Genomic DNA, 18,859 nt, shown 5'->3' with positions numbered 1-18,859 from the left:
TCATGTTTCCACATCTACATGTCATCTGCAAGGATTCTACCATGTAACCCTGGTTACAAAGCACTGGACTAGTACAACCCCTTTATTTTCCTGATGAGGAAACTGCAGCCCAGACACCTGCCCAGGGTAACACAGCAAATCGTGGCAACCTCGCTGTCCAGCACTCTTCTGGGTCTCCAAGGCCTCTCTTCTTCTCAAGTGTGTGGACGTCGGAAGGCCCATGTGGCCAGGGAGACTGAGCCCTGAGGTTGCTGACAGGAGGCCACTGTGGCCACCAATGTAGTCATCTGGTGTTTCTATTTATTGACTCTTTAAACTTCATCATCCAAAGAGAGTTAATACATGACTGTTTGGTAGCAAGAGAAACATAATCTAAGAACACAATGACCCACCCACCCCAAAGAAAACCAAAACCAAATAGAACAAACCCCATCTGAAACCAAACCTTTGGAGTTTTAGCTGAAGAAGCGAGGGGGCTGAGGGTCAGAGTGGCTCCCTGCATTCCAGGGGGTCAGGCAGAGGCTGCTCTCAAGTGGAAGCCTTCTCTATTGAAGAGGCTACATTCAGCCCTTCAGCTTTGGGGGGTCCTTCCTGAAGGGGCTTCCCTTGGCAGGAGGGGTGTGGAGATGGATTCAGTGGTCAGAGTGAGGGGCTCCTAGGTCTGCCCTCCAAGGTGACCATATGTGCCAGTGCATGAGACACAGGGAAGCAGGGCCAAGGACTGGGGGCGACTGTGAGGAGATCACGGGCCCATTTCTCCTACCTGAGAGAAAGCCCTGTCCAAGGCCCCATCAGTGTTCCCAAATTAGGGAACCACTAAAGGCACCACCAACAAACTGGGAAATGACAAAGCCTAGCAGGTCCCCAGATGGCAATCACTGCCCCCTAATAGTCAGCATCTTGATCTAGAGGACTGAGGGCAACCCAATCAGGCGGGCCCTGGAAAGTTTACGTCAACGGGCAATGCTTAGCGCCTTGGACATGCAGTGTGCGTACATGTGCCTGTATGAATGGAATGGGGCTCAGGGGCGCGTGGGTTTCTCCAGGAAGGCTTGGTTAGAGTCCCAGGGTTGTCCCCAGGGCAGGAATAGGTTTCTTTTCCTCATGTCATTTCCTCAAGTCACCCCCACCCCAGGTCACCAGGTCACTGCATAAATAAATGCTTGGGAAGGTACACATCTAAAAAGGAACATAAATACTGTACATGGGGAATTCCCCAGCCTTCCTGCTGCCCTCTAGAAAACCCTCCAAATATTGCACATGGCCCTCCCCAGCCCCATGGGGTCCAGACCCGGCTGTGTCTTTGGTAGAAGCTCCAGGGTCAGAGGTCCTGGTCAGCCCACATGTCCCCCACCAGATCATGACTGGGAGCACGGAGGCAGCCAGAGGGTTGGGAGAAGCCATGGCCTGCCTGGTCAGTGGGTGTTCTATCAGGAATGCTTCTGTGAAGACAAGGCAGAGCCCACGCAGACACACGTGTGCCCCTGGCCGGACACTCCTGGTCAAAGTCTGCGTGTGGGCTAGGAAGAGGCAAGCAGGCCGAGGGCAGGTGGGCGAGCGAGTCCTGGGCCACAGCAGACAGGGTCACACCCTCCACAGGAGGAGGTGGTTTGTGCTGTCGTCTCGGCCCACAGTCTCACTGCTGCTGCCGCCCCCACTGCTGAGTCGGAAGTCCTCATAGCCATCACCTCCACTGATAACCAGCATTTTAGGCCTGGCCGAGGCGGGGCCTCGGTGCCGAGGGGAGTCCCGGTGCTCCAGTGACGGCAGCTTCTCGGGGCCTGGGGGCAGAGGGGAGGATCTGTCAGCCTGGGGGCGAATGGAGGCTTCACTGTCCCATCGGGGCCTGAATTCCCATACTCCAGAAGATAGGAAGGAAGATGTGCACACTTCCTATGGGGGAATCCCACTTTCTGTTAGCTAGGAAGTTATTTAGAAAGAATGCCTGCTTCTTGGCAGCCAGACTTCTTATGTCCTATCTGTAATCTCTAGTCAGGAGTGACATAACTTCCCAAGGTGACACCACTTTTGATTTTTTTCTTTTTACAATGTAAGTGCCCTGTAAGACGCCACCTTCTCTCTTGATTACTGCATGCAATGTCCTTGCATTAAATAAGCCTCCTACTTCCAACAGCCCTTTCCCAGGTAGCTTAAATCTTCTGCGAACCCAGACAACTCCTGACCCGAGGCTTTACTGCTTCCTGACTTCCATGGCCACTTCCTCTTGGGAATATCATTTCTTGTCCTGCCAAAGCAAAACTTTTCTGGTTGTGACCTCCTGATGTACCTCATTTCCTGATGTTTCACTTTTTTTTTGAGACGGAATTTCGCTCTTGTCGCCCAGGTTGGAGTGTAATGGCACACTCTTGGCTCACTGCAACCTCTGCCTCACTGCCTCAGCCTCCCGAGTAGCTGGGATTATAGGCGCCCGCCACCACACTCAGCTAGTTTTTGTAGTTTTAGTAGAGATGGGGTTTCACCATGTTGGCCAGGCTGGTCTCGAACTCCTGACCTCAGATGATCCACCCCCTTCAACTTCTCAAAGTGCTGGGATTACAGGTGTCAGCCACCACGCTTGGCCATATTTTTATTTTTATTTTTTTGAGACAGGGTATCACTCTGTCACCCAGGCTGGAGTGCAGTGGCCCAATCTCTGCTGACTGCAGCCTCGACTTCCCTGGGCTCAGCCTCCTGAGCAGCTGGAACCACAGGTGTGTGCCACCACACCTGGCTGTTTTTTGTATTTTTTGTAGAGATGGTGTCTCACCATGTTGCCCAGGCTGGTCTTGAACTCCTGGGCTCAAGCAATCCTCCCATCTCGTCCTCCCAAAGGTGTGAGCCACCGCGCCTGGTGGCCTGCTGTTTCACTTTCTAATTCTCAGTCCATTTTCTGTGCTAGTGCCATTCTATGTTGTTTTCTGTTGCTATTTCTATTTCCTGCTCTGTGCATCACTTTCTGATTCCACTTCCTGCCCTATATATCATTTCTAGTCCTGTGCTATTTCCTGGTGTATATAGGAAATATATACAACAGGATGTATTTCCTATATACATATTCTATTTGTGACATATTCTACCTCTTAGGTTATAGTTCCCTCCCTGCCTCCCATGACATTTCTCTGGCCAGACCTTTATATACACACAACACATGCAGGTGCGCACACAAATACACACACACAGACACACACATACACACTATCCTAGATTTCATTTGGGGACTTCCATGGCCTATTTCCTGTCATATATGCCACCTCCAGCTCTATGTGACACTTTTCCTCCCTCTCAAAAGCTCTTCTGGCAGGATAGTGGGAAGTCCTAAACCAAACGTCCATGATCCCTGGCTTGGGGTATGATGCACTGACCCACCTGTGTCTGGGGCAGGTGGTGGGGTTGGGCAGAGCAGGTTGAAGCCATCTGGCAGCTGGACTGTGGCCAAGAAGCGGACGTGGCCGGTGTGTCCCTGGCCAAGGCCTGTGGGGCTGAGTGGCGCCCGTGGGCAGCTGACAGTACTGGGCGAGGTGGGCATGGTGAGGACAACACCAGCACTGGTGCCCACCCACAGCAGCTCCTCACACACCAGCAGCGCTGTGATTCGCAGACAGGCAGCCTTGTGCTGCCGGATGATGGCATCCGAGCCTGGGGTGGGAGACAGACCACAGCTGGGGCCAAATTCGGGCCCTGGCTCAGCCTCAGCCTCCTCTACGATCGGGCAGAAAGGCTCCAAGGAGGGTGCTGTGGTAGTTTGAGCTCAGTACCTGCCAGCATCCTGTGCACAGGAGGGGTAACGTCTACTTCTGCCAGCTGCTCAAAGGTGTCTGGATGGTAGAGACACACGTGGGCGCTACCTTTCAACGTCACCCACACACCCAGGCTGGAGTCCACCATGCAAGCCACGCTGCGGCTTGAATCCTGACCCACGTAAAACGTGTGCTAGGGAAGGCAGGGAGAAGATGGGTCACTGGCAGGCCTGCCTCCCTTGGCCCACCCTAGCCTGGAGCTTTGCCAGTGTCCATCCCTTACAACTCACACTAGCGTTTGGTCCTTGGTCTGATTAACCTTTCAAAGCTTGGTTTCACCAGCGCCTCCCAACTTAATTCTCAGGAATTACAATGGAGGTGCTCTTTCCCCATTAAACTTGAGTGATTTAAGGATCAGAGAACTTCAATGCTTAAAGGATTTTAAAATCAGTCACTGGCCTCCCCCTGGACAGGTGGGGAAGCTGAAGCCTGGAAGGGAAAGGTCACACAGCAAGTCAGTCACCGAGCTGGGGCCTGAACCCAGGGCTTTGGACTCCTGCCCAGCCAACAATGGAATAAGTGAGAGGGAAATTAAGGGAACCCGTTGCCCCTGGATACTTCTGACATGTGTGCAAGTGACATGTGCAGCACTAAATGCCAGAGTCTAATGCTAATGGATGTTGACATCAGGAAGTACTCCTGTCCTATCCCCAAAGGACCCTAAAACCTGAGTTGAGAGATAGAGTGGGCAGGAGGATGAGTAAGATTCCTAATATATATGGGACACTTACTGTATTCCTCATCAGCTAGAGAAGAAATGAGGATCGAAGGAGGACAGGGACTGGCCAGCGTCACTCTGTGGTCAGAGGAAGGCCCTAGCCCTCTGCTGGATGCTGCTTATGCTCCCACCATGGTCTCCGTCTCCCTCTCACACAGACCCAGCTCATCCCACGGTACCAATTCCATCCCCCCCACCCCCTGCTACCTCCAGCTGCAGCGTGTCAGGACTCAGGACAAGGACTCGGTTCTGGCAGCCACACCACAGCCGCCCACCCACAGACACCATCTTGGTGATGGGGCTCCCCTGGGCGCCCAAGGTCACTGATTTGAAGTTCTGGGGGTCCCAGAAATGGCCTGGAGTGGGGTAAAGAAAACAGGAAATTCACTCCAGTTCTAAATTTGAGCCTCAGTCTCCCCTGAAATGAGATGTTAGCATTCCCCTTTATAACCAAGGACACCAAGGCCCAGAGAGGGCCTGGGAGTTGCCCACAGCCATATCTCCAGGAGACAGCCCCAACACCAGTAAGGGGATAGGGGCAGGGTGTGGGGGAGAGCAGATACTCACCTGCTTCCCTTTGGTAAACCACAAGGTCTCCATTGGCCAGAGACACAAACACCTGGTTATTCAGATACCTGGGTAGGGAAAAGAGGAAGGAGGAAGGGAGTTCAGGCAGCCAAAGTGGGTTACCCAGGACCAGGGGAACCACAGATAGAATGGGTATGGCTCCCAAGAGGCCACCTCTTCCCACCTATTGTTCTCCAGGTGGGGGTTGCCTGAGGCTAAGAAAAGGGAGTGACTTTCCCGAGCTCACACAGTGTGTAAGAGGCATAGCTAGCCTGGGGCCAGGCCTCTGGCTTCCAAAGCCTCCACAGAGAGGAGGGACAGTAGAGCAGGGGGCCCAGGTGAACAGAAGGAGGCCTGCACGTGTGGCAGAGAAGAGTCTAGACAGGAAGGGCCACCCTGGGGCCTTACAAGATGCAGGTCACAGAGGCTGCGTGCTGGAGCTTCATGCTGTTCCTGCGGTCACGGATGCTGTCGGAGGACTGGTACACGTGGACACTGTGGATCGGGGTGTGCACCTGGGACAAATGCTTGGGGCACACCAGCCCCTGGAGTCATCCCTCCACCTCTTTGCCCACAGCACCATGTCTTCAATGCCGGGTGCCTGCCCGAGGTACAGAGGTCCCACAGCCTCCCTGGGATTGTCAGACCCACCGACATCCCTGGTTAGCAGTACCCCTGAGGTGTGACCCAAAGCCCTCCTGCCTCAGCTCCAGGGGACCACATGATTTCCAGAGCAAGGAGCTCAGAGTTCTGGCACTGTATCCCTAGTCCCTCCCCTGTCCCTACCAGCCATCCTCAGTGCCCAGCCACACGGAGCTCTGGTAGGCCTCAGGGTCAACACTCAGCAGGTCCTCAAGGCTGCCCCGGGTGAAGGAGCCGCGGCTGGAGCGGCGAAGGGCTCTCCCATCCATTGGGCTGGTGCTGCAGGGACCGCCAGGCCCAAAGGAGCCAGACAGTGGCAGGAAGCCTGGCTCCTGCTCCTCCTCTGAGCTGGTGGTCTCTGCTGTGGCCTCCTTGGAACTCGGGGTCTCCTCATCTGAGGGAGACAAAGGTCTCTGGCTCCATCCCCCTCTGCCAGGCTTGGGACCTGGTATCTTTCTAGGCCATGCATCCCTCCTGGCCATGCCCCTCCAGAGGGCCTCTCGAAGATGTTCCTCCCCATCCTCGAGACCTCTGCATCTGCTCCAGCCTGCTGCTCTGCTCACCGACAGCTCAGCACTACAGAATCTTTGATCTCGTCTGGCCCCCTTGGACCCAGTGGCCACACTGTGGGTCCCCACCCCATCTTCCTTAGCTGAGTGCTCCAGGGTCTTCATGATCCTGCCTGACTGTCCCACTGTCCTCTGGATCCTCGGTATCACATCCCCTGCCCTCATTGCTCTGTGTGCTAACATCCTGAGGTCTGACGCCATGCCTTTGCCCTACACTGATCCCTCCTCGCCCCCTTCTCTGAGCAGTCCACCCTGCCTGCCAGCGCCAAGTTGGAGGAGATAGCCAAAGCTCACTGCCAAAGCTGGAGGAGATGGTGGACCGGCTGGCCTGGCTCTGCAGCGTCCCCGAGGGGCTGGGCGAAGACTCATCGTCAGAGTCACTGTCAAAGGGCACCAGCTCTGGGCGGGGGTCACCCTCGGCGAGGCCCGGCGTCATCTCCAAGCCCGAGCCTGCAATGGAGATGTGAAGGCAGGGCTGTGGCCCAGGCTCCGCGAGCGTCGCGGCTTCCTCGTCCGCGGCGGCCTCGACGTCCAGCTCCGGCCCGGCGGGCTCCGGTGCCGTCTCTGAAGGACTCCTCAGCGACGGAGGAGGCTCCCTGCGAGAAAAGAGAGTATGAGAGCAGCTCCGAGCCAGACAGGGCCCCGCTAGCGGGCACGCCCACCAACCCCGCCCACACTCGCCAGGCCCCGCCCACAACCACGCCGGGGCGACCTCAGCGTGTGCTGGGACAGGGGTTGGGTCTCCCAGGCCCGCGGTGCAGCCGATCCCGCAGCCCAGGCCTCACCGGTGGCAGCGACGCTGCAGCCCGGGCACCGCCCCGATGCAGAGGATGCGGGCGGAACAGACGGCGATGCAGGCCTCCACGTCCGGCTCGGCGCGCAGGCTCAGCAGGCACACCTGGCCCACGTAGCCGTCGCTGTTGCAGACCCACACTTCAGGCGAGGGCTCCGGGCAGCTGTTCAGGGTGGGAGCCGCGCAGGAGAACTGCAGGAGGCGCCAATGGACAGGAGAAGGTGAATGGCAGAACTGCTGCCAGCATTCCCCACTCCTGGGAAACCCGGGCAGAATGGAGGGAGGCAGGCCTGCATGGGTGTGTATGGATGCGCTATACACCCCTCTACACACGCGTACACATACACGTGGCACAGGACCCTTTTTTTTTTTTTTTGCAATAGGTTTTTGGTTTCTGCTCTGTCTCCCAGGCTGGAGTGCAGTGGTAGGTTCATGACTCACTGCAGCTTTGACCTCCAGGGCGCAAGCAATCCTCCCACCTCAGCCTCCTGAGTAACTGGGACCACAGGGGCGCGCCACTAAACGTGGATAACTTTTAAATTTTTTGTAGAGATAGGGTCTTGCATAGCCTGGTCTTGAACTTTTGGGTTCATGTGATCCTCCTAACTTGGCCTCACAAAGTACTGGAATTACAGACATAAGCCACTGTGCCTTGCCCATGTGACCCTCTACACATCAAATGTACTCATGCCTATGGGATACGGGCATCATGCCTACATGTACACACACATATCCCTGGATATAATCATGGATACATGCATAGAAAAAATGTGATGCTGGTAACCTCTGTACATATGTATGCAACCTCATACAAGCACATAAATGAAGCAACTTCCCGTCATTTATATAGCCTTTGTTCATATGCACGAAGCATACCCATATACATGTATACATGTAATACATATATAGCACCCACACACATACAGAGAGCTGAATTTTCCAAGACATAAGGAGCAATAGTAATGTTCAAGGTATGTACACAATGTCATACACAAAATAAAAATTCATGAAAACCTGCTGGCTTTGAAAACGTGCACCCACGTGACCCAGATGCAGACATACCTGCATGCCACTGCGGGTTTTCATGATGGGGATGGCCTTCAGGAACTCAGGGTCTAGACAGCTTTTGCTGGATGCTGCAGTGGAGATGGATGGACAGACAGACCCTGCTTAGCACAGCATCCATCTCACCCTGGTCCTGCCCCTGCCCCATTCCCCTTCCTCCCCTGCCCCTCAGGGTCTCTCTAGGGGGAGGCCTGATCCAAGCCACACTAGAATAAGGCAGTCGCTCCTGGCCTCAATCTTTTCCCATGTGTATTGTCTTGGGGTTAGACCCAGAGGTTTCTATGGATCTTCTAAGCCATGAACCATGATCAATAGCTTTCCCTGATCTAGCCCTGCTCAGAGTATGTGTAGGGAGGGTATGGAGGGTCCTGGCTATCGGTGCCCACTATGGGGCAGGTCCAGCAGACAGTGAGACCCTATCCATGGAATCCCCCCCCTGTCAGGGAGGCCACAGCTATTATTTAGTCTGATGTTTCACTGCAGAAGCCCCCCTCCCCACCAGGTGGAGCTGGAGCACAGGGCACTGTGGTTCTGGCTCCTGAAGTCACAGACAGCTGTGAAATGCTTCTGGCCTCCTTCCTGGAGGCTCTAGGAGGAGAGGACCAGCATGTGCCTTGGCTTACCCAGCTTCCTCTTGGCCTCATCAAAGGCCTGTTCAAAACCAAGGCGGGCATCAGGGTGAGGGAACTCAAAGATGTAGGAGTCGGTGCCCTCGGGCCGAGTGGTGCACAGCTCCAGCTTGGTTGGCGGGAAGGAAAGCGCGTAGCACAGTGCCTGCTTCTCTGACAGGTCCCGGTGCATGGCAGCTGAGAGGTCCCGCAGTGCATCGTCCAGGCTCTGTGGGGAAGAGGGCCCAGGCTTCAGGCCCCAGCATCTCACCACAGCCTGCGCCTGCCCTTGAGAATGTTTGGAGACCTGCCTCTCTCCTCAGACAGCAAGTGGGATTGTCTCCTCCCTCAGACCAAGAGGTGGCCTGGATTCCTTTGACAGATGGGGGATGGGCCCTCTGTCACCCTCGGATGGGGATGCAGCTACGTCTCCACCCTCAGACCTGGAACATGTTACTTCCCCCATATGCAGGGAGGCTGCAATTTTTGCCTTCAGATGAGGGAAAGGAACGTCTCTTCTCCCAGGCAAATGTCAGGGCTGTCTATCTCTGAGATAGGGTCAGAAGCCTCCCACCCCCTGGCTCCCCAGCCTTGGGTAGAGAGCACAGACCTGGTGGGGGAAACCGAGGCTCTCAGAGAGCTTGCTCATTTGGCCCAGGGTGGTGAGGTCTTCATCAAGGCGACTGATGGCCTTCTGGATGTTCTCCCGATTGGTGGCTTGGGATGCCCCTAGCGGGGAGAGAGGAAGGCCGTGGACAGATACAGAGACAGACAAGGTCAGGCTGGGACAGACTCTCCTTCCCTCACTGCACAGCCTGCAGCTGGGCCTGGGGAGAGGCCTGACAAACCGAGAGCATAGAAACCCCAAACTCTTGGGGAAAAAGTTAATAGGCAGCTCCCAGAGGAACCCCAGGCCTGTGAGCTGGGGACTGGGCCTGATTCAGAGCCATGTCGTGCAGGATGTCAGGCCCACGGAGAATTCCCGGGAGAGCACGGAGTATGAAATGATGGCTGGCTCTGCGATACGCAGGCTCCCGCTGACACGGAACTGCTGCGGCGCTGCAGCCTGCCATGGGAGCAGGGGCAGAGCAGACAGAGCCCCAGGCAGTCAAATGTGCTGACCAAGACACTCATCGCCCCACAAAGGAGGGGGCAGTGCACGATGCCCTGGATTTCTGTGGTCCTATCCCATACCTGAACACTGCCAAGTGACTGGTCCTGCAGATGCCCTGCCACCCTCAACCCAAGGCTTGGGATGCACACTGTGGACCAGTGGTCCATACGTGGAGCTGTCCCTCCACCCTTGGGCCAGGACACATGTGTCTTGAAATCAAGGGAAAAGAAGTTTCTTTTTGCTTTTTCCTAAATGAGTTTCTTTTCCTGTTTTTCTCTGATCTAGTTTATAGAGTATGTTATTGGTGTATATAAATTTAGTATTTGGGCCACAGGTTACAGAATGGTAAGGCGTCCCTGGACGGGTCATGACAGCACTAAATACATGGATCCTGAGACTGGTAAGTCCTGTCCGAAGTGGCCCTGTGACCAGGAACCCCATGGGGGTGAGAGGCAGCCTGCTGAGGAGGGGAGGGCACGCTTTGTAACTGTAAGATGGAGTCACGCTGGACAGGGAGGCTGTCTCACCACGTCTACGGGAAGAAGAGTGTGTGCCGGGTGGATGGCAGTGGTCTTTCCTGCCAGGTCGAGGCTGGGAACAGCTCTGCTGTTACCTGAATATTTGTGTCCCCGCAACACTCACAAGTTGAAATCGAATCCTGAGTGTGTTGGTATTAAGAGGCAGACCTGGCCGGGCGTGGTGGCTCACACCTGTAATCCTAGCACTTTGGGAGGCCGAGGTGGGTGGATCACGAGGTCAGGAGATCGAGACCATCCTGGCCAATGTGGTGAAACCCTGTCTCTACTAAAATACAAAAAAAAAAAAAAAAAAAATTAACCAGGCATGGTGGCGCACCCCTGTAGTCCCAGCTACTCGGGAGGGTAAGGCAGGGGAATTGCTTGAACCTGGGAGGCGGAGGTTGCAGTAAGCCGAGATCACGCCACTGCACTCCGGCTTGGCAACACAGTGAGACTCCGTCTCAAAAAAAAAAAAAAAAAAAAGAGACGGACCTTTGGGAGGTGACCTGGTCATGAGGGGGGAACCACTGTGAAATGAGATTTGTGCCCTGATAAAGGGGCCTGAAGGAGCTTGTTCACCCCTTCCACCAAGTGAGGACACATAGAAGGCACCCTCTGTGAGGCACAGGCCCCTTGCAGTTCTGCTGGCACCCTCATCTTGGCCTTCCCAGCCTCCCGAACTGTGAGCAATACATTCCTCTTATTTATGAATTGCCCAGTCTACGGTATTTTTGTTAAAGCAGCCTGAAGAGACGAAGCCAATCTACTCCTTTTGACAGAAACTGTTCCATCCCAACCCTCACCACCTGGGCAGCCGTGTTTTCTTCTATATGACCCTGCCCCATTCTTGCTCACAGCTGACTGGACCAGGAGTGGGCACCTAACTTAAAGGTGGTCATTCTATTGACTTGGACCAATTAGAGTAATAATCAGGTGGTACTCCTACATAGTGGGGCAGGCCTGGGTTCACCAAGGGGCCGGGCAAGCCCGTCTGTTACCCTAAGGGCCAAGCTCTAGGTGAGCTCCCCTCCAGCTAAGCCTGGAGCCAGTCTGGGTCTGATCACAGGAGTTATGAGGAAACAGAAAGCTAAAAGCAGTGAGAACAGGGTCGACTCAGCAAGAAGGGAAGAAAGACAGACGCCACAGGAGGAGCGGCTCCTGGAAGTTGCCTCAGCTCTCAACACTCTCAGCCCCAAACAACATGGATGGCTCCAATCGACCCTTTGCTTGCAGTAACTCAAGCGAGTGTCTGTTCCCTGTGTGTGAAACCGCTGAACCAGACAGTGCAACATCATCTAATATTAGGCGCTCAAATGATTTTGCACAGATGAATCAATGGCTAATTACAGTGATGCTGCTCTCTGTGCACCACCCCCACCCAGCTCCCACTGCCAGCCTAGGTCCCTGCCCAGTTGGAGGGCGGTGTGCATGGACAGATTGTCTGGCTCCATGGGTGCCAACTGGGTCCTTCATGCCAGCCCCCTTGCACTGGATGAGAAAGTGAGGCCCAAAAGTGGAAAACCAGCTGGACAAGCAGCCAGACTGGCTGGAGCTCAGACCCTCCAGGAAAGCTTCTCAGAGGAAGACCCCAACACCCAGAACCCCTAGCATCAAACCCACCTTTGATGATGTCTGTGTCTTCCAGCGGCAGCTTCCACAGCATCTTGTACTTGCTGGCTGTGTCAATGACACTGGCTGCCGTGTACCTGTGGGGAGCCAATGGGGCACTCTGGCCAGGGTCGGGGAGTGGGGCTCAGAGAGGGACAACTGCTCCCCTGCTGGCACCACCCAAACCCCGCCCCAGCCACTCACAGGCTCATGGAGCTGCGCCGCAGGGAGCCTGACTTTCGCTTCAGAGTGGTGCAGACGATGAGGTCCGTGAACAGGAAGAGAGACCGGTCCTTCTTGCCACTGATTGCCTTCTGTGGAGCCCAAGGCAGAATTTAGGCTGGGTGGACACAATCCAGAAGCCCACCCACCTGCCCATAGTGCCCAAGGGGACACTGAGACCCACGGAGGGTGAGGGCTCTTCCCCAGCTGCCCAGAGAGTCAGAGCAGAGTGGGGACTCAACCAGGGCTCCCTCAGGGTGAAAGACCAGGGAGACCTGCAGATAGAGGGTGAGAGGAGAAAGTGAGGAGGTGGGGACAGCTGGGCAGACACTGGGACACTTCTTACCACTTCAATGACCATCTCCTGTCTCAGGAACCGCCGCAGAGGGGCCTGGAGCTGTGGGACAGCAGGGACAAGGTATCTCGAAGGCCAGTTATTAATCCCTATCCCCTCCACAAATCCCAGTGATCCCTCGGCCCCACCCCATGGGCTAAGCCAATGGAAGCAGCATGCTGCCCACCCTCCCAACACCCTTGTACTGCCAGGTCATGGGACCCAAGGTCAGAGACAGACGTGGAAGAACACAGACAGGTGGAGACGTGTGGCCAGAGGCTGGCAGACATGGATGCAAACACACTGTGGTTCTGGACATGGATGCAGCCATGATTCCAGGTGGCCACAGATGCACACAGAGGCCGAGTGGACACAGATGTGGGTGGGGTGGGGCGGGGCAGGGTGCACGCACATCCTCCATGCCCTCGATGTGAGCCTCTATCTCCTGCAGCACGCGGGCATGCCGCTCTGCCTCCTCAGCACTCCGCACACCCTTGTTGATACGCTCAGCCACCTGCTTGATGTTCCGCTGTGCCTCCAGCAGGAGTGGATGGTCTGGGTGGTCCTCAGGTGTATGCTTCAGGAGGTCCTGGGGTGGGAATGGGGACCAGACCTGACTGCTTAGCTACCCCTGGGGCCCCAGACTACTGGAGCAGGAGGGACTATGGGTAGACACCAAAGAGGACTTTCCTACCTGACCCCTAGGGACCCTGATGTTAGGCTCAAAGAGGCAGGGGCCTTAGACCTCCTTGTATCCCCCCATGCTTCCAGGCCTTGCCTACTTGCCCACCCAGCTCCATGCCCACCTTCACCAGAAGCTCGTAGCGTGGGATCCGCTGCACAGGCTTGATCATGAGGTCAGACAGCGCCTGCTTCTCCTTGTTCTCACGCATGCTTTGCTGAAACCCATGGATGGGCACCGTGTGAGGAATGACATGCCAGGGAGACTATGTCCAGGGACAGGTCCCCAGCAAGGCCCATCCAGCTCCCCCTGAGAGCAGAGGCTGGCCCACTGGCTGGGGCTATGGTGCCCATGCTGGGAGCTCCTGGGACCCTCAAAGCTGGCCCAAAGTGAGGGTCACCTCCATCCCCCTGCCCTAGCCCACAGTACCTCTAGGAACTTGAGAAAGGCAGGCCTCGCCTCCTTGGCCACACGCACAGCATCCTTTGCATTGAGGAAGTTATCAATATAGGCGGAATAGATGTTTACTAGGACATCCTTGGAGAACTGTGGAGGAGGAGGCAGGTTGGGGACCCTCAAGGTATCCCTCACCCCACCTCACCCTGTCCTAGTTTTCACTGATTCATGAGTCGCCATCTTTTCCCTCCAACTAGAAATGATACAATCTCTAAGGGATCAGGCATGTGTCTTGTGGCTCTAAGTGTGGTCGTGTTTAGGCGTAAGTGCATGTGTACACATGGATATATGAGTGCGCATATTATCTGGGTGTGACTGTTCATGTATGCACATATGTAGACCTGAACGTATCATGTGAGCTCAGACCTGGTTCTCTCACTTCCAACTAGGCATTTCCATCCCTAGATCTCCAACCTCACGAAGTCCAGTCAGGCAGGTCTCCCTTTCCCTGTTCTCTGAGTGACACAGACTCATTCTAGTCATTTGGCCTTTGCTTATGCAGATCCCTGCCACCCGCCCCAGGAATGCCCTTCTTCATCCAAATCTCGCCCCGCCTCAGGGCTGTGCTCCAGTTCTGCCTCCTCTTGGAAGTACTCCTTTCCCTGACGAGCTCTGCCTGATACTCCAGTTGGCCTCTGGCTTCTCCTGATCTCCTAGGACAAGTTCTCCCTCTCCATGAAAAGTGCTCCCATTCCACCGACAGTAAAGCCCAGCTCAGGGCATACAGCTGGTGGCTAATACCTGCTTGATGCTGATGGCAGACTCAATATGGAGGTTATTGGTAAGAAGCCTTGTCTGGGAACCAGGACACCTGGGTTCCTGTCTCAAGCTACGTGACCACATTAGTGATGTTTGTGTACACCTCAGAGTCCTGTCTCTCTCTCTTTTTTTTTTTTTTTTTTTTTGAGACGGAGTCTCACTCTGTCGCCTAGGCTGGAGTGTGCAATGGCATGATCTCAGCTCACTGCAACCTCCGCCTCCCAGGTTCAAACGATTCTCCTGCCTCGCCTCCAGAGTAGCCGGGATTACAGGCATGCGCCACCACTCCCGGCTAATTTTTGTATTTTTAGTAGAGATGGGGTTTCACCATGTTGGTCAGGCTGGTCTCAAACTCCTGACCTCGTGATCCGCCCGCCTCGGCCTCCCAAAGTGCTGGGATTACAAGCGTGAGCCACTGCGCCCACCCAGAGTCCTGTCCCTCTAAGGTGCCAACTGCTCCTGCCTCTGGACAGAACAGGGCAGGGCGTGAAGCAGCAAAGGGAGGAAGACAGCCCTCACCAACCACCCCCACCCTGGAACATAGCATCCTGTGCTGACCCCTCCCTGGGGGTCCAGGGCTTTGCCGTAGTCCATGGTCAGCATCAAGGTCTAGGCAGGGGGCTGAGCTTACTGACACTGAGGGTGACGATGGGCTGGAGACATCAGCACTCAATCCAAGCTGGGACCCCATCACCCCTGTCTGGTCCCATCAGTTTCCTGGTCAGCAAGGACATTCTAAGATGGTTCAAGGTCCCATCCCACAGCATAGCAAATATACTGAAACATATATCCCACAGAAATAGATATAATTTTTCACTTGTAAAATTTCTGGAAGAATTTTTACAATTTTGCTTTTGAAATTATGTGGCTCTGAGAAACCATTTAGTTTGCATTTGGCTATGATTTATCAGTCATGGTGTATTCTTGAGAATTCTGGCAAAATAAAATGGAACTGGAAGTTTTTCAAATGTAATTAAATTCTTATAAATACTAAATTTAACAATGAATGAAAATGGCATGCTATGTTTTACAGGCATTTAATTAAATGCTTATTGGTTTTGCTTTTGATGTTCTTTTTGAATTCTGAAGTCAATACCTTTTCTAAGTTCTCACTCACTATTGTGGGAGCTTGACAAGTGTACAGTGGAGATCTGGCCTGTGGTGAGGCAGTATGGGGTAGGGGAAGCCAGGGCACTGGAACCGGGCTTTCTGGAGTTGAGTCCTCCACCACTTCCTAACTGTAACTTTCATCAGGTTACCAATCTCTCCATGTCTCAGTCACCAACTTTAGAATCAGGGTAACCACTGCACTCTCCTACTAGGGCTGTTGATAGATACAACACATTTAGATCAATGCCCAGCAGACAGGTATGCTATTATGATGAAAATATCTGATGGAGAAAAAGTCAAGACTCAGCCAGCATCAACATCCAGCCCAAGTCCAGGGTCAGGGCCAGGACAGTTATTTTGGTTCCAGTAAAGATAGGGTGGAGGTCAGTACCAGCATCCATCTGAGGTCTGGGTCAGCGTCAGCACCAGCTTGGGGTCAGAACTAGAGTCACGTCAGTGCCAGCCAGGGGCAGGGTAGGGTCCAGGATCAGAGTCAGTGTCTGGCTGGGGTCGGAGTCCGTACCAGAGTCTGGCCAAGCTCTGGGGTAGGGGAGTGTCCAAGTTCAGTCCACCCAGGGGCTGGGGTAAGTGCCAATGTCTAGCCACGTTCTGTGGTCAGATCTGGGACCAGAGTCAGCATCCAGGTGGGGTGGGCGGGGATGGGGATCCATGGCCACATCCAGCCCCTTCCAGGAGGGCCTGTGCTTGTGGGAGCTGGCAGCAGCGGGGCCACTCACCGACTGGACGAGCAGGGCTCCCACCTTCTGCTGGGCATGCCAGGTGTGCACGCAGTGCCGAACCTGCTCCAGAAATTGCTCGTGGTGCTCCAGGAGCTCGGGGATCTGGTCGAAGATTTCGTCCACCAGTGCAGGGTCACAGAGCACAGAGTTCTCTGGCTGCTTCAGCGGCTGCATGTAGCCCTGAAGGACCCACAGGGTTGGTGCACACTCCCTCAGAGATGCCGCCCTACCCCACCTACACGGGACCCCTGTGTGAGTGCACACAGAATCACCCGGGCCTGCAGCTCAACACCCTGCCTTCCACATCTTTCTCTTGAGACCAAGAGCTCCAGGAGGGAGATGGGAAGACCTAAGCTCATGCCCTCATTGCTGAGCCCAGGGCCTGGCACAAAATGGGAGCAAGGATGCTCAGGAGAGGTTTGTTTAATGCGTGAACAAATAGAGCTTGGGATAAGGAAAGCAAGATGGGGCTCCTTGAAAGACCTCCCACCACTAACTCGGCAAAGATTTACTGAGCACTTACTACATACCAGCCACTGCTCTAAGAATTAGGAGACAGCAGTGAATAAGAAAGACCACAATCTCTGTCCTGATAGAGCTTAGGATCTAGTCTGATGAAACACACAAAGTTTTGAAAAAAGATTTTAAAAAAATATCATATTTCATCAAATCTAAAAAATATTTTATTTTATTTTATGGCAGAGTCTTGCTCTGTCACCCAGCCTGGAGTGCAGTGGTGTGATCTCAACTCACTGCAACCTCCACCTCCCGGGTTCAAGTGATTATCCTGCCTCAGCCTTCTGAGTAGCTGGGATCACAGGTGTGTGCCACCACACTCGGCTAATTTTTTATATTTTTCGTAGAGACAGGGTTTCACCCATGTTGGCCAGGCTGGTCTCGAACTCGTGACCTCAAGTGATCCACCTGCATCGGCCTCCCAAAGTGCTGGGATTACAGGCATGAGCTACTGCACCTGGCCATTATTTTATATTTAAGAAGAACTGGTTGCCAATTAAATTATGATATGCTACCAATTATAGAATGAACCTGATTTAGGGACATTCAAATGTGAAGACCACAAGTCTCAGAATGGGTGATGTGTGGAAATCTCGTAGTTAGTTAAAAGGCGGTAAATGTGGCCGGTCGCGGTGGCTCAAGCCTGTAATCCCAGCACTTTGGGAGACTGAGGCTGGGCAGATCACCTGAGCTCAGGAGTTTGCCACCAGCCTGGGCAACACAGTGAAACCCCGTCTCTACTAAAATACAATAAATTAGCTGGGCATAGCGGTGTGCGCCTGTAGTCCCAGCTACTTGGCAGGCTGAGGCAGGAGAATTGCTTGAACCTGGGAGGTGGAGGTTGCAGTGAGCTGAGATTGTGCCACTGCACTCCAGCTTGAACAGCAAAATAAATAAATAAATAAGGCGACAATGGTGTGAAGATAAAGCAGGAAGGATCATGGGAGATCACGAGACCACATGGGAAGTTACTGGAGGCTCTTAATGACACTCTCCGAATGCTTTTTTACAGATTTCAGATCTGCTGGCCAGTCTGTGACTAAAACTCCAGTTATTTTACGTCAAATCTACATGCAATGATGTTCCCCTAGCTTGAATGGCCCAGCTCAGGGGCCGGTGCGCTTGTGGAGAGGTCGCCCTCTACTGGCCCTACGCTGTAACTGCAGGCTGAGGAAACAGGAGGGTGTTGTTTGAAAAAGCATATGTGATGTTGCAATAACATTTATATTAAACATTTTTTAAAATCTGGCTTGTTTTATAAAACAAGTTTGAGAAAGTAAAGCTCAACAGAATCCTCTCTCTTGGCTGGGGATTCTGAAAAGGCCGGGATGACGGTGAGGAGATAGGCAGGCAGTCTCCTACCCACAGGTGAGCCAGCTCCTGGGCTGGGTCAGGGCCTGCTGCTCCACAAGCAGCAGGAGCAGCAGCTAAACCGCTCACCTCAGGGTCCAGGCACCCACACAGAAGTGGGCACACAGCAGGAGGAAAGAACAATGACTGAGAGCCCAATATGGAACCTGGCACAAGCCCCATTCACTCACCAATGCTCAGCCCGCCCAGCAAGCACTGGGCACCTCACTGCACAGACCCCCTGTGGGGCTGACATGTGAATGGTGGGAGGCAGGAAAGAAGCACAATAAATACGTAAATTACTACACAGCACGCTGGAAGACAGTGAGTGCTACACAAAAGAGGAGTAGGATCAGGGTGCCAAGGGGAGGGGGGCTCGTCAGGGTGGTCAGGGAAAGGGGTGTTTGTTAGCTTCAAGTGTTAGAGTTGAAAATAGGCTCAGAGGGTGAGGGTGACGCTGAGGAAGGAGTATAGCCCTAGGACCTAGTTTCAAATCCTCCCTCCTTCTGGCTCCTAACTTCTATTTAACTTCTTCGTTCATTTTGAACACCTGGCCTGCAGGAACAACACTTATCAATTAGTGAGGGCAGTGATCGCTGGAAGTTAACACTGGGACTACAGAGTCCAGTCTCAATTTGAATACCACTGTGTTCCAGGTAGGGTAGACTAGTGGGTGACAGGGAGGACCCAG

The 18,859-nt window shown here is 54.0% G+C and overlaps 1 protein-coding gene across 2 annotated transcripts in view; it reads right to left on the bottom strand.

Annotated features, from left to right (window-relative positions):
* ARHGEF17 (Rho guanine nucleotide exchange factor 17) overlaps positions 1-18,859 on the bottom strand; it is a 61,683-nt gene continuing 42,824 nt past the window's right edge. For both annotated transcript variants that reach the window (XM_025356617.1, XM_025356616.1), the window contains 19 exons: positions 16,300-16,482; positions 13,667-13,783; positions 13,362-13,454; positions 12,968-13,144; positions 12,568-12,618; positions 12,204-12,313; positions 12,012-12,097; positions 9,370-9,488; positions 8,775-8,988; positions 8,149-8,222; positions 7,079-7,278; positions 6,588-6,889; positions 5,869-6,118; positions 5,491-5,577; positions 5,083-5,150; positions 4,723-4,871; positions 3,756-3,930; positions 3,367-3,636; positions 1-1,781 (listed from right to left, as the gene is read on the bottom strand). In XM_025356617.1, coding sequence (XP_025212402.1) covers positions 1,585-1,781; positions 3,367-3,636; positions 3,756-3,930; positions 4,723-4,871; positions 5,083-5,150; positions 5,491-5,577; positions 5,869-6,118; positions 6,588-6,889; positions 7,079-7,278; positions 8,149-8,222; positions 8,775-8,988; positions 9,370-9,488; positions 12,012-12,097; positions 12,204-12,313; positions 12,568-12,618; positions 12,968-13,144; positions 13,362-13,454; positions 13,667-13,783; positions 16,300-16,482 — 2,922 coding nt within the window. In that variant the 3' untranslated portion in view covers positions 1-1,584. The remainder of the gene's footprint in view (positions 1,782-3,366; positions 3,637-3,755; positions 3,931-4,722; positions 4,872-5,082; positions 5,151-5,490; positions 5,578-5,868; positions 6,119-6,587; positions 6,890-7,078; positions 7,279-8,148; positions 8,223-8,774; positions 8,989-9,369; positions 9,489-12,011; positions 12,098-12,203; positions 12,314-12,567; positions 12,619-12,967; positions 13,145-13,361; positions 13,455-13,666; positions 13,784-16,299; positions 16,483-18,859) is intronic.

This window comes from Theropithecus gelada, chromosome 14, assembly GCF_003255815.1.
Source record: "Theropithecus gelada isolate Dixy chromosome 14, Tgel_1.0, whole genome shotgun sequence".
In the NCBI taxonomy this organism is placed as follows: Eukaryota; Metazoa; Chordata; class Mammalia; order Primates; family Cercopithecidae; genus Theropithecus; species Theropithecus gelada.
The sequence above is the reverse complement of the archived record's forward strand: the minus strand, read 5'-3'. Positions and strand labels throughout refer to the sequence as shown.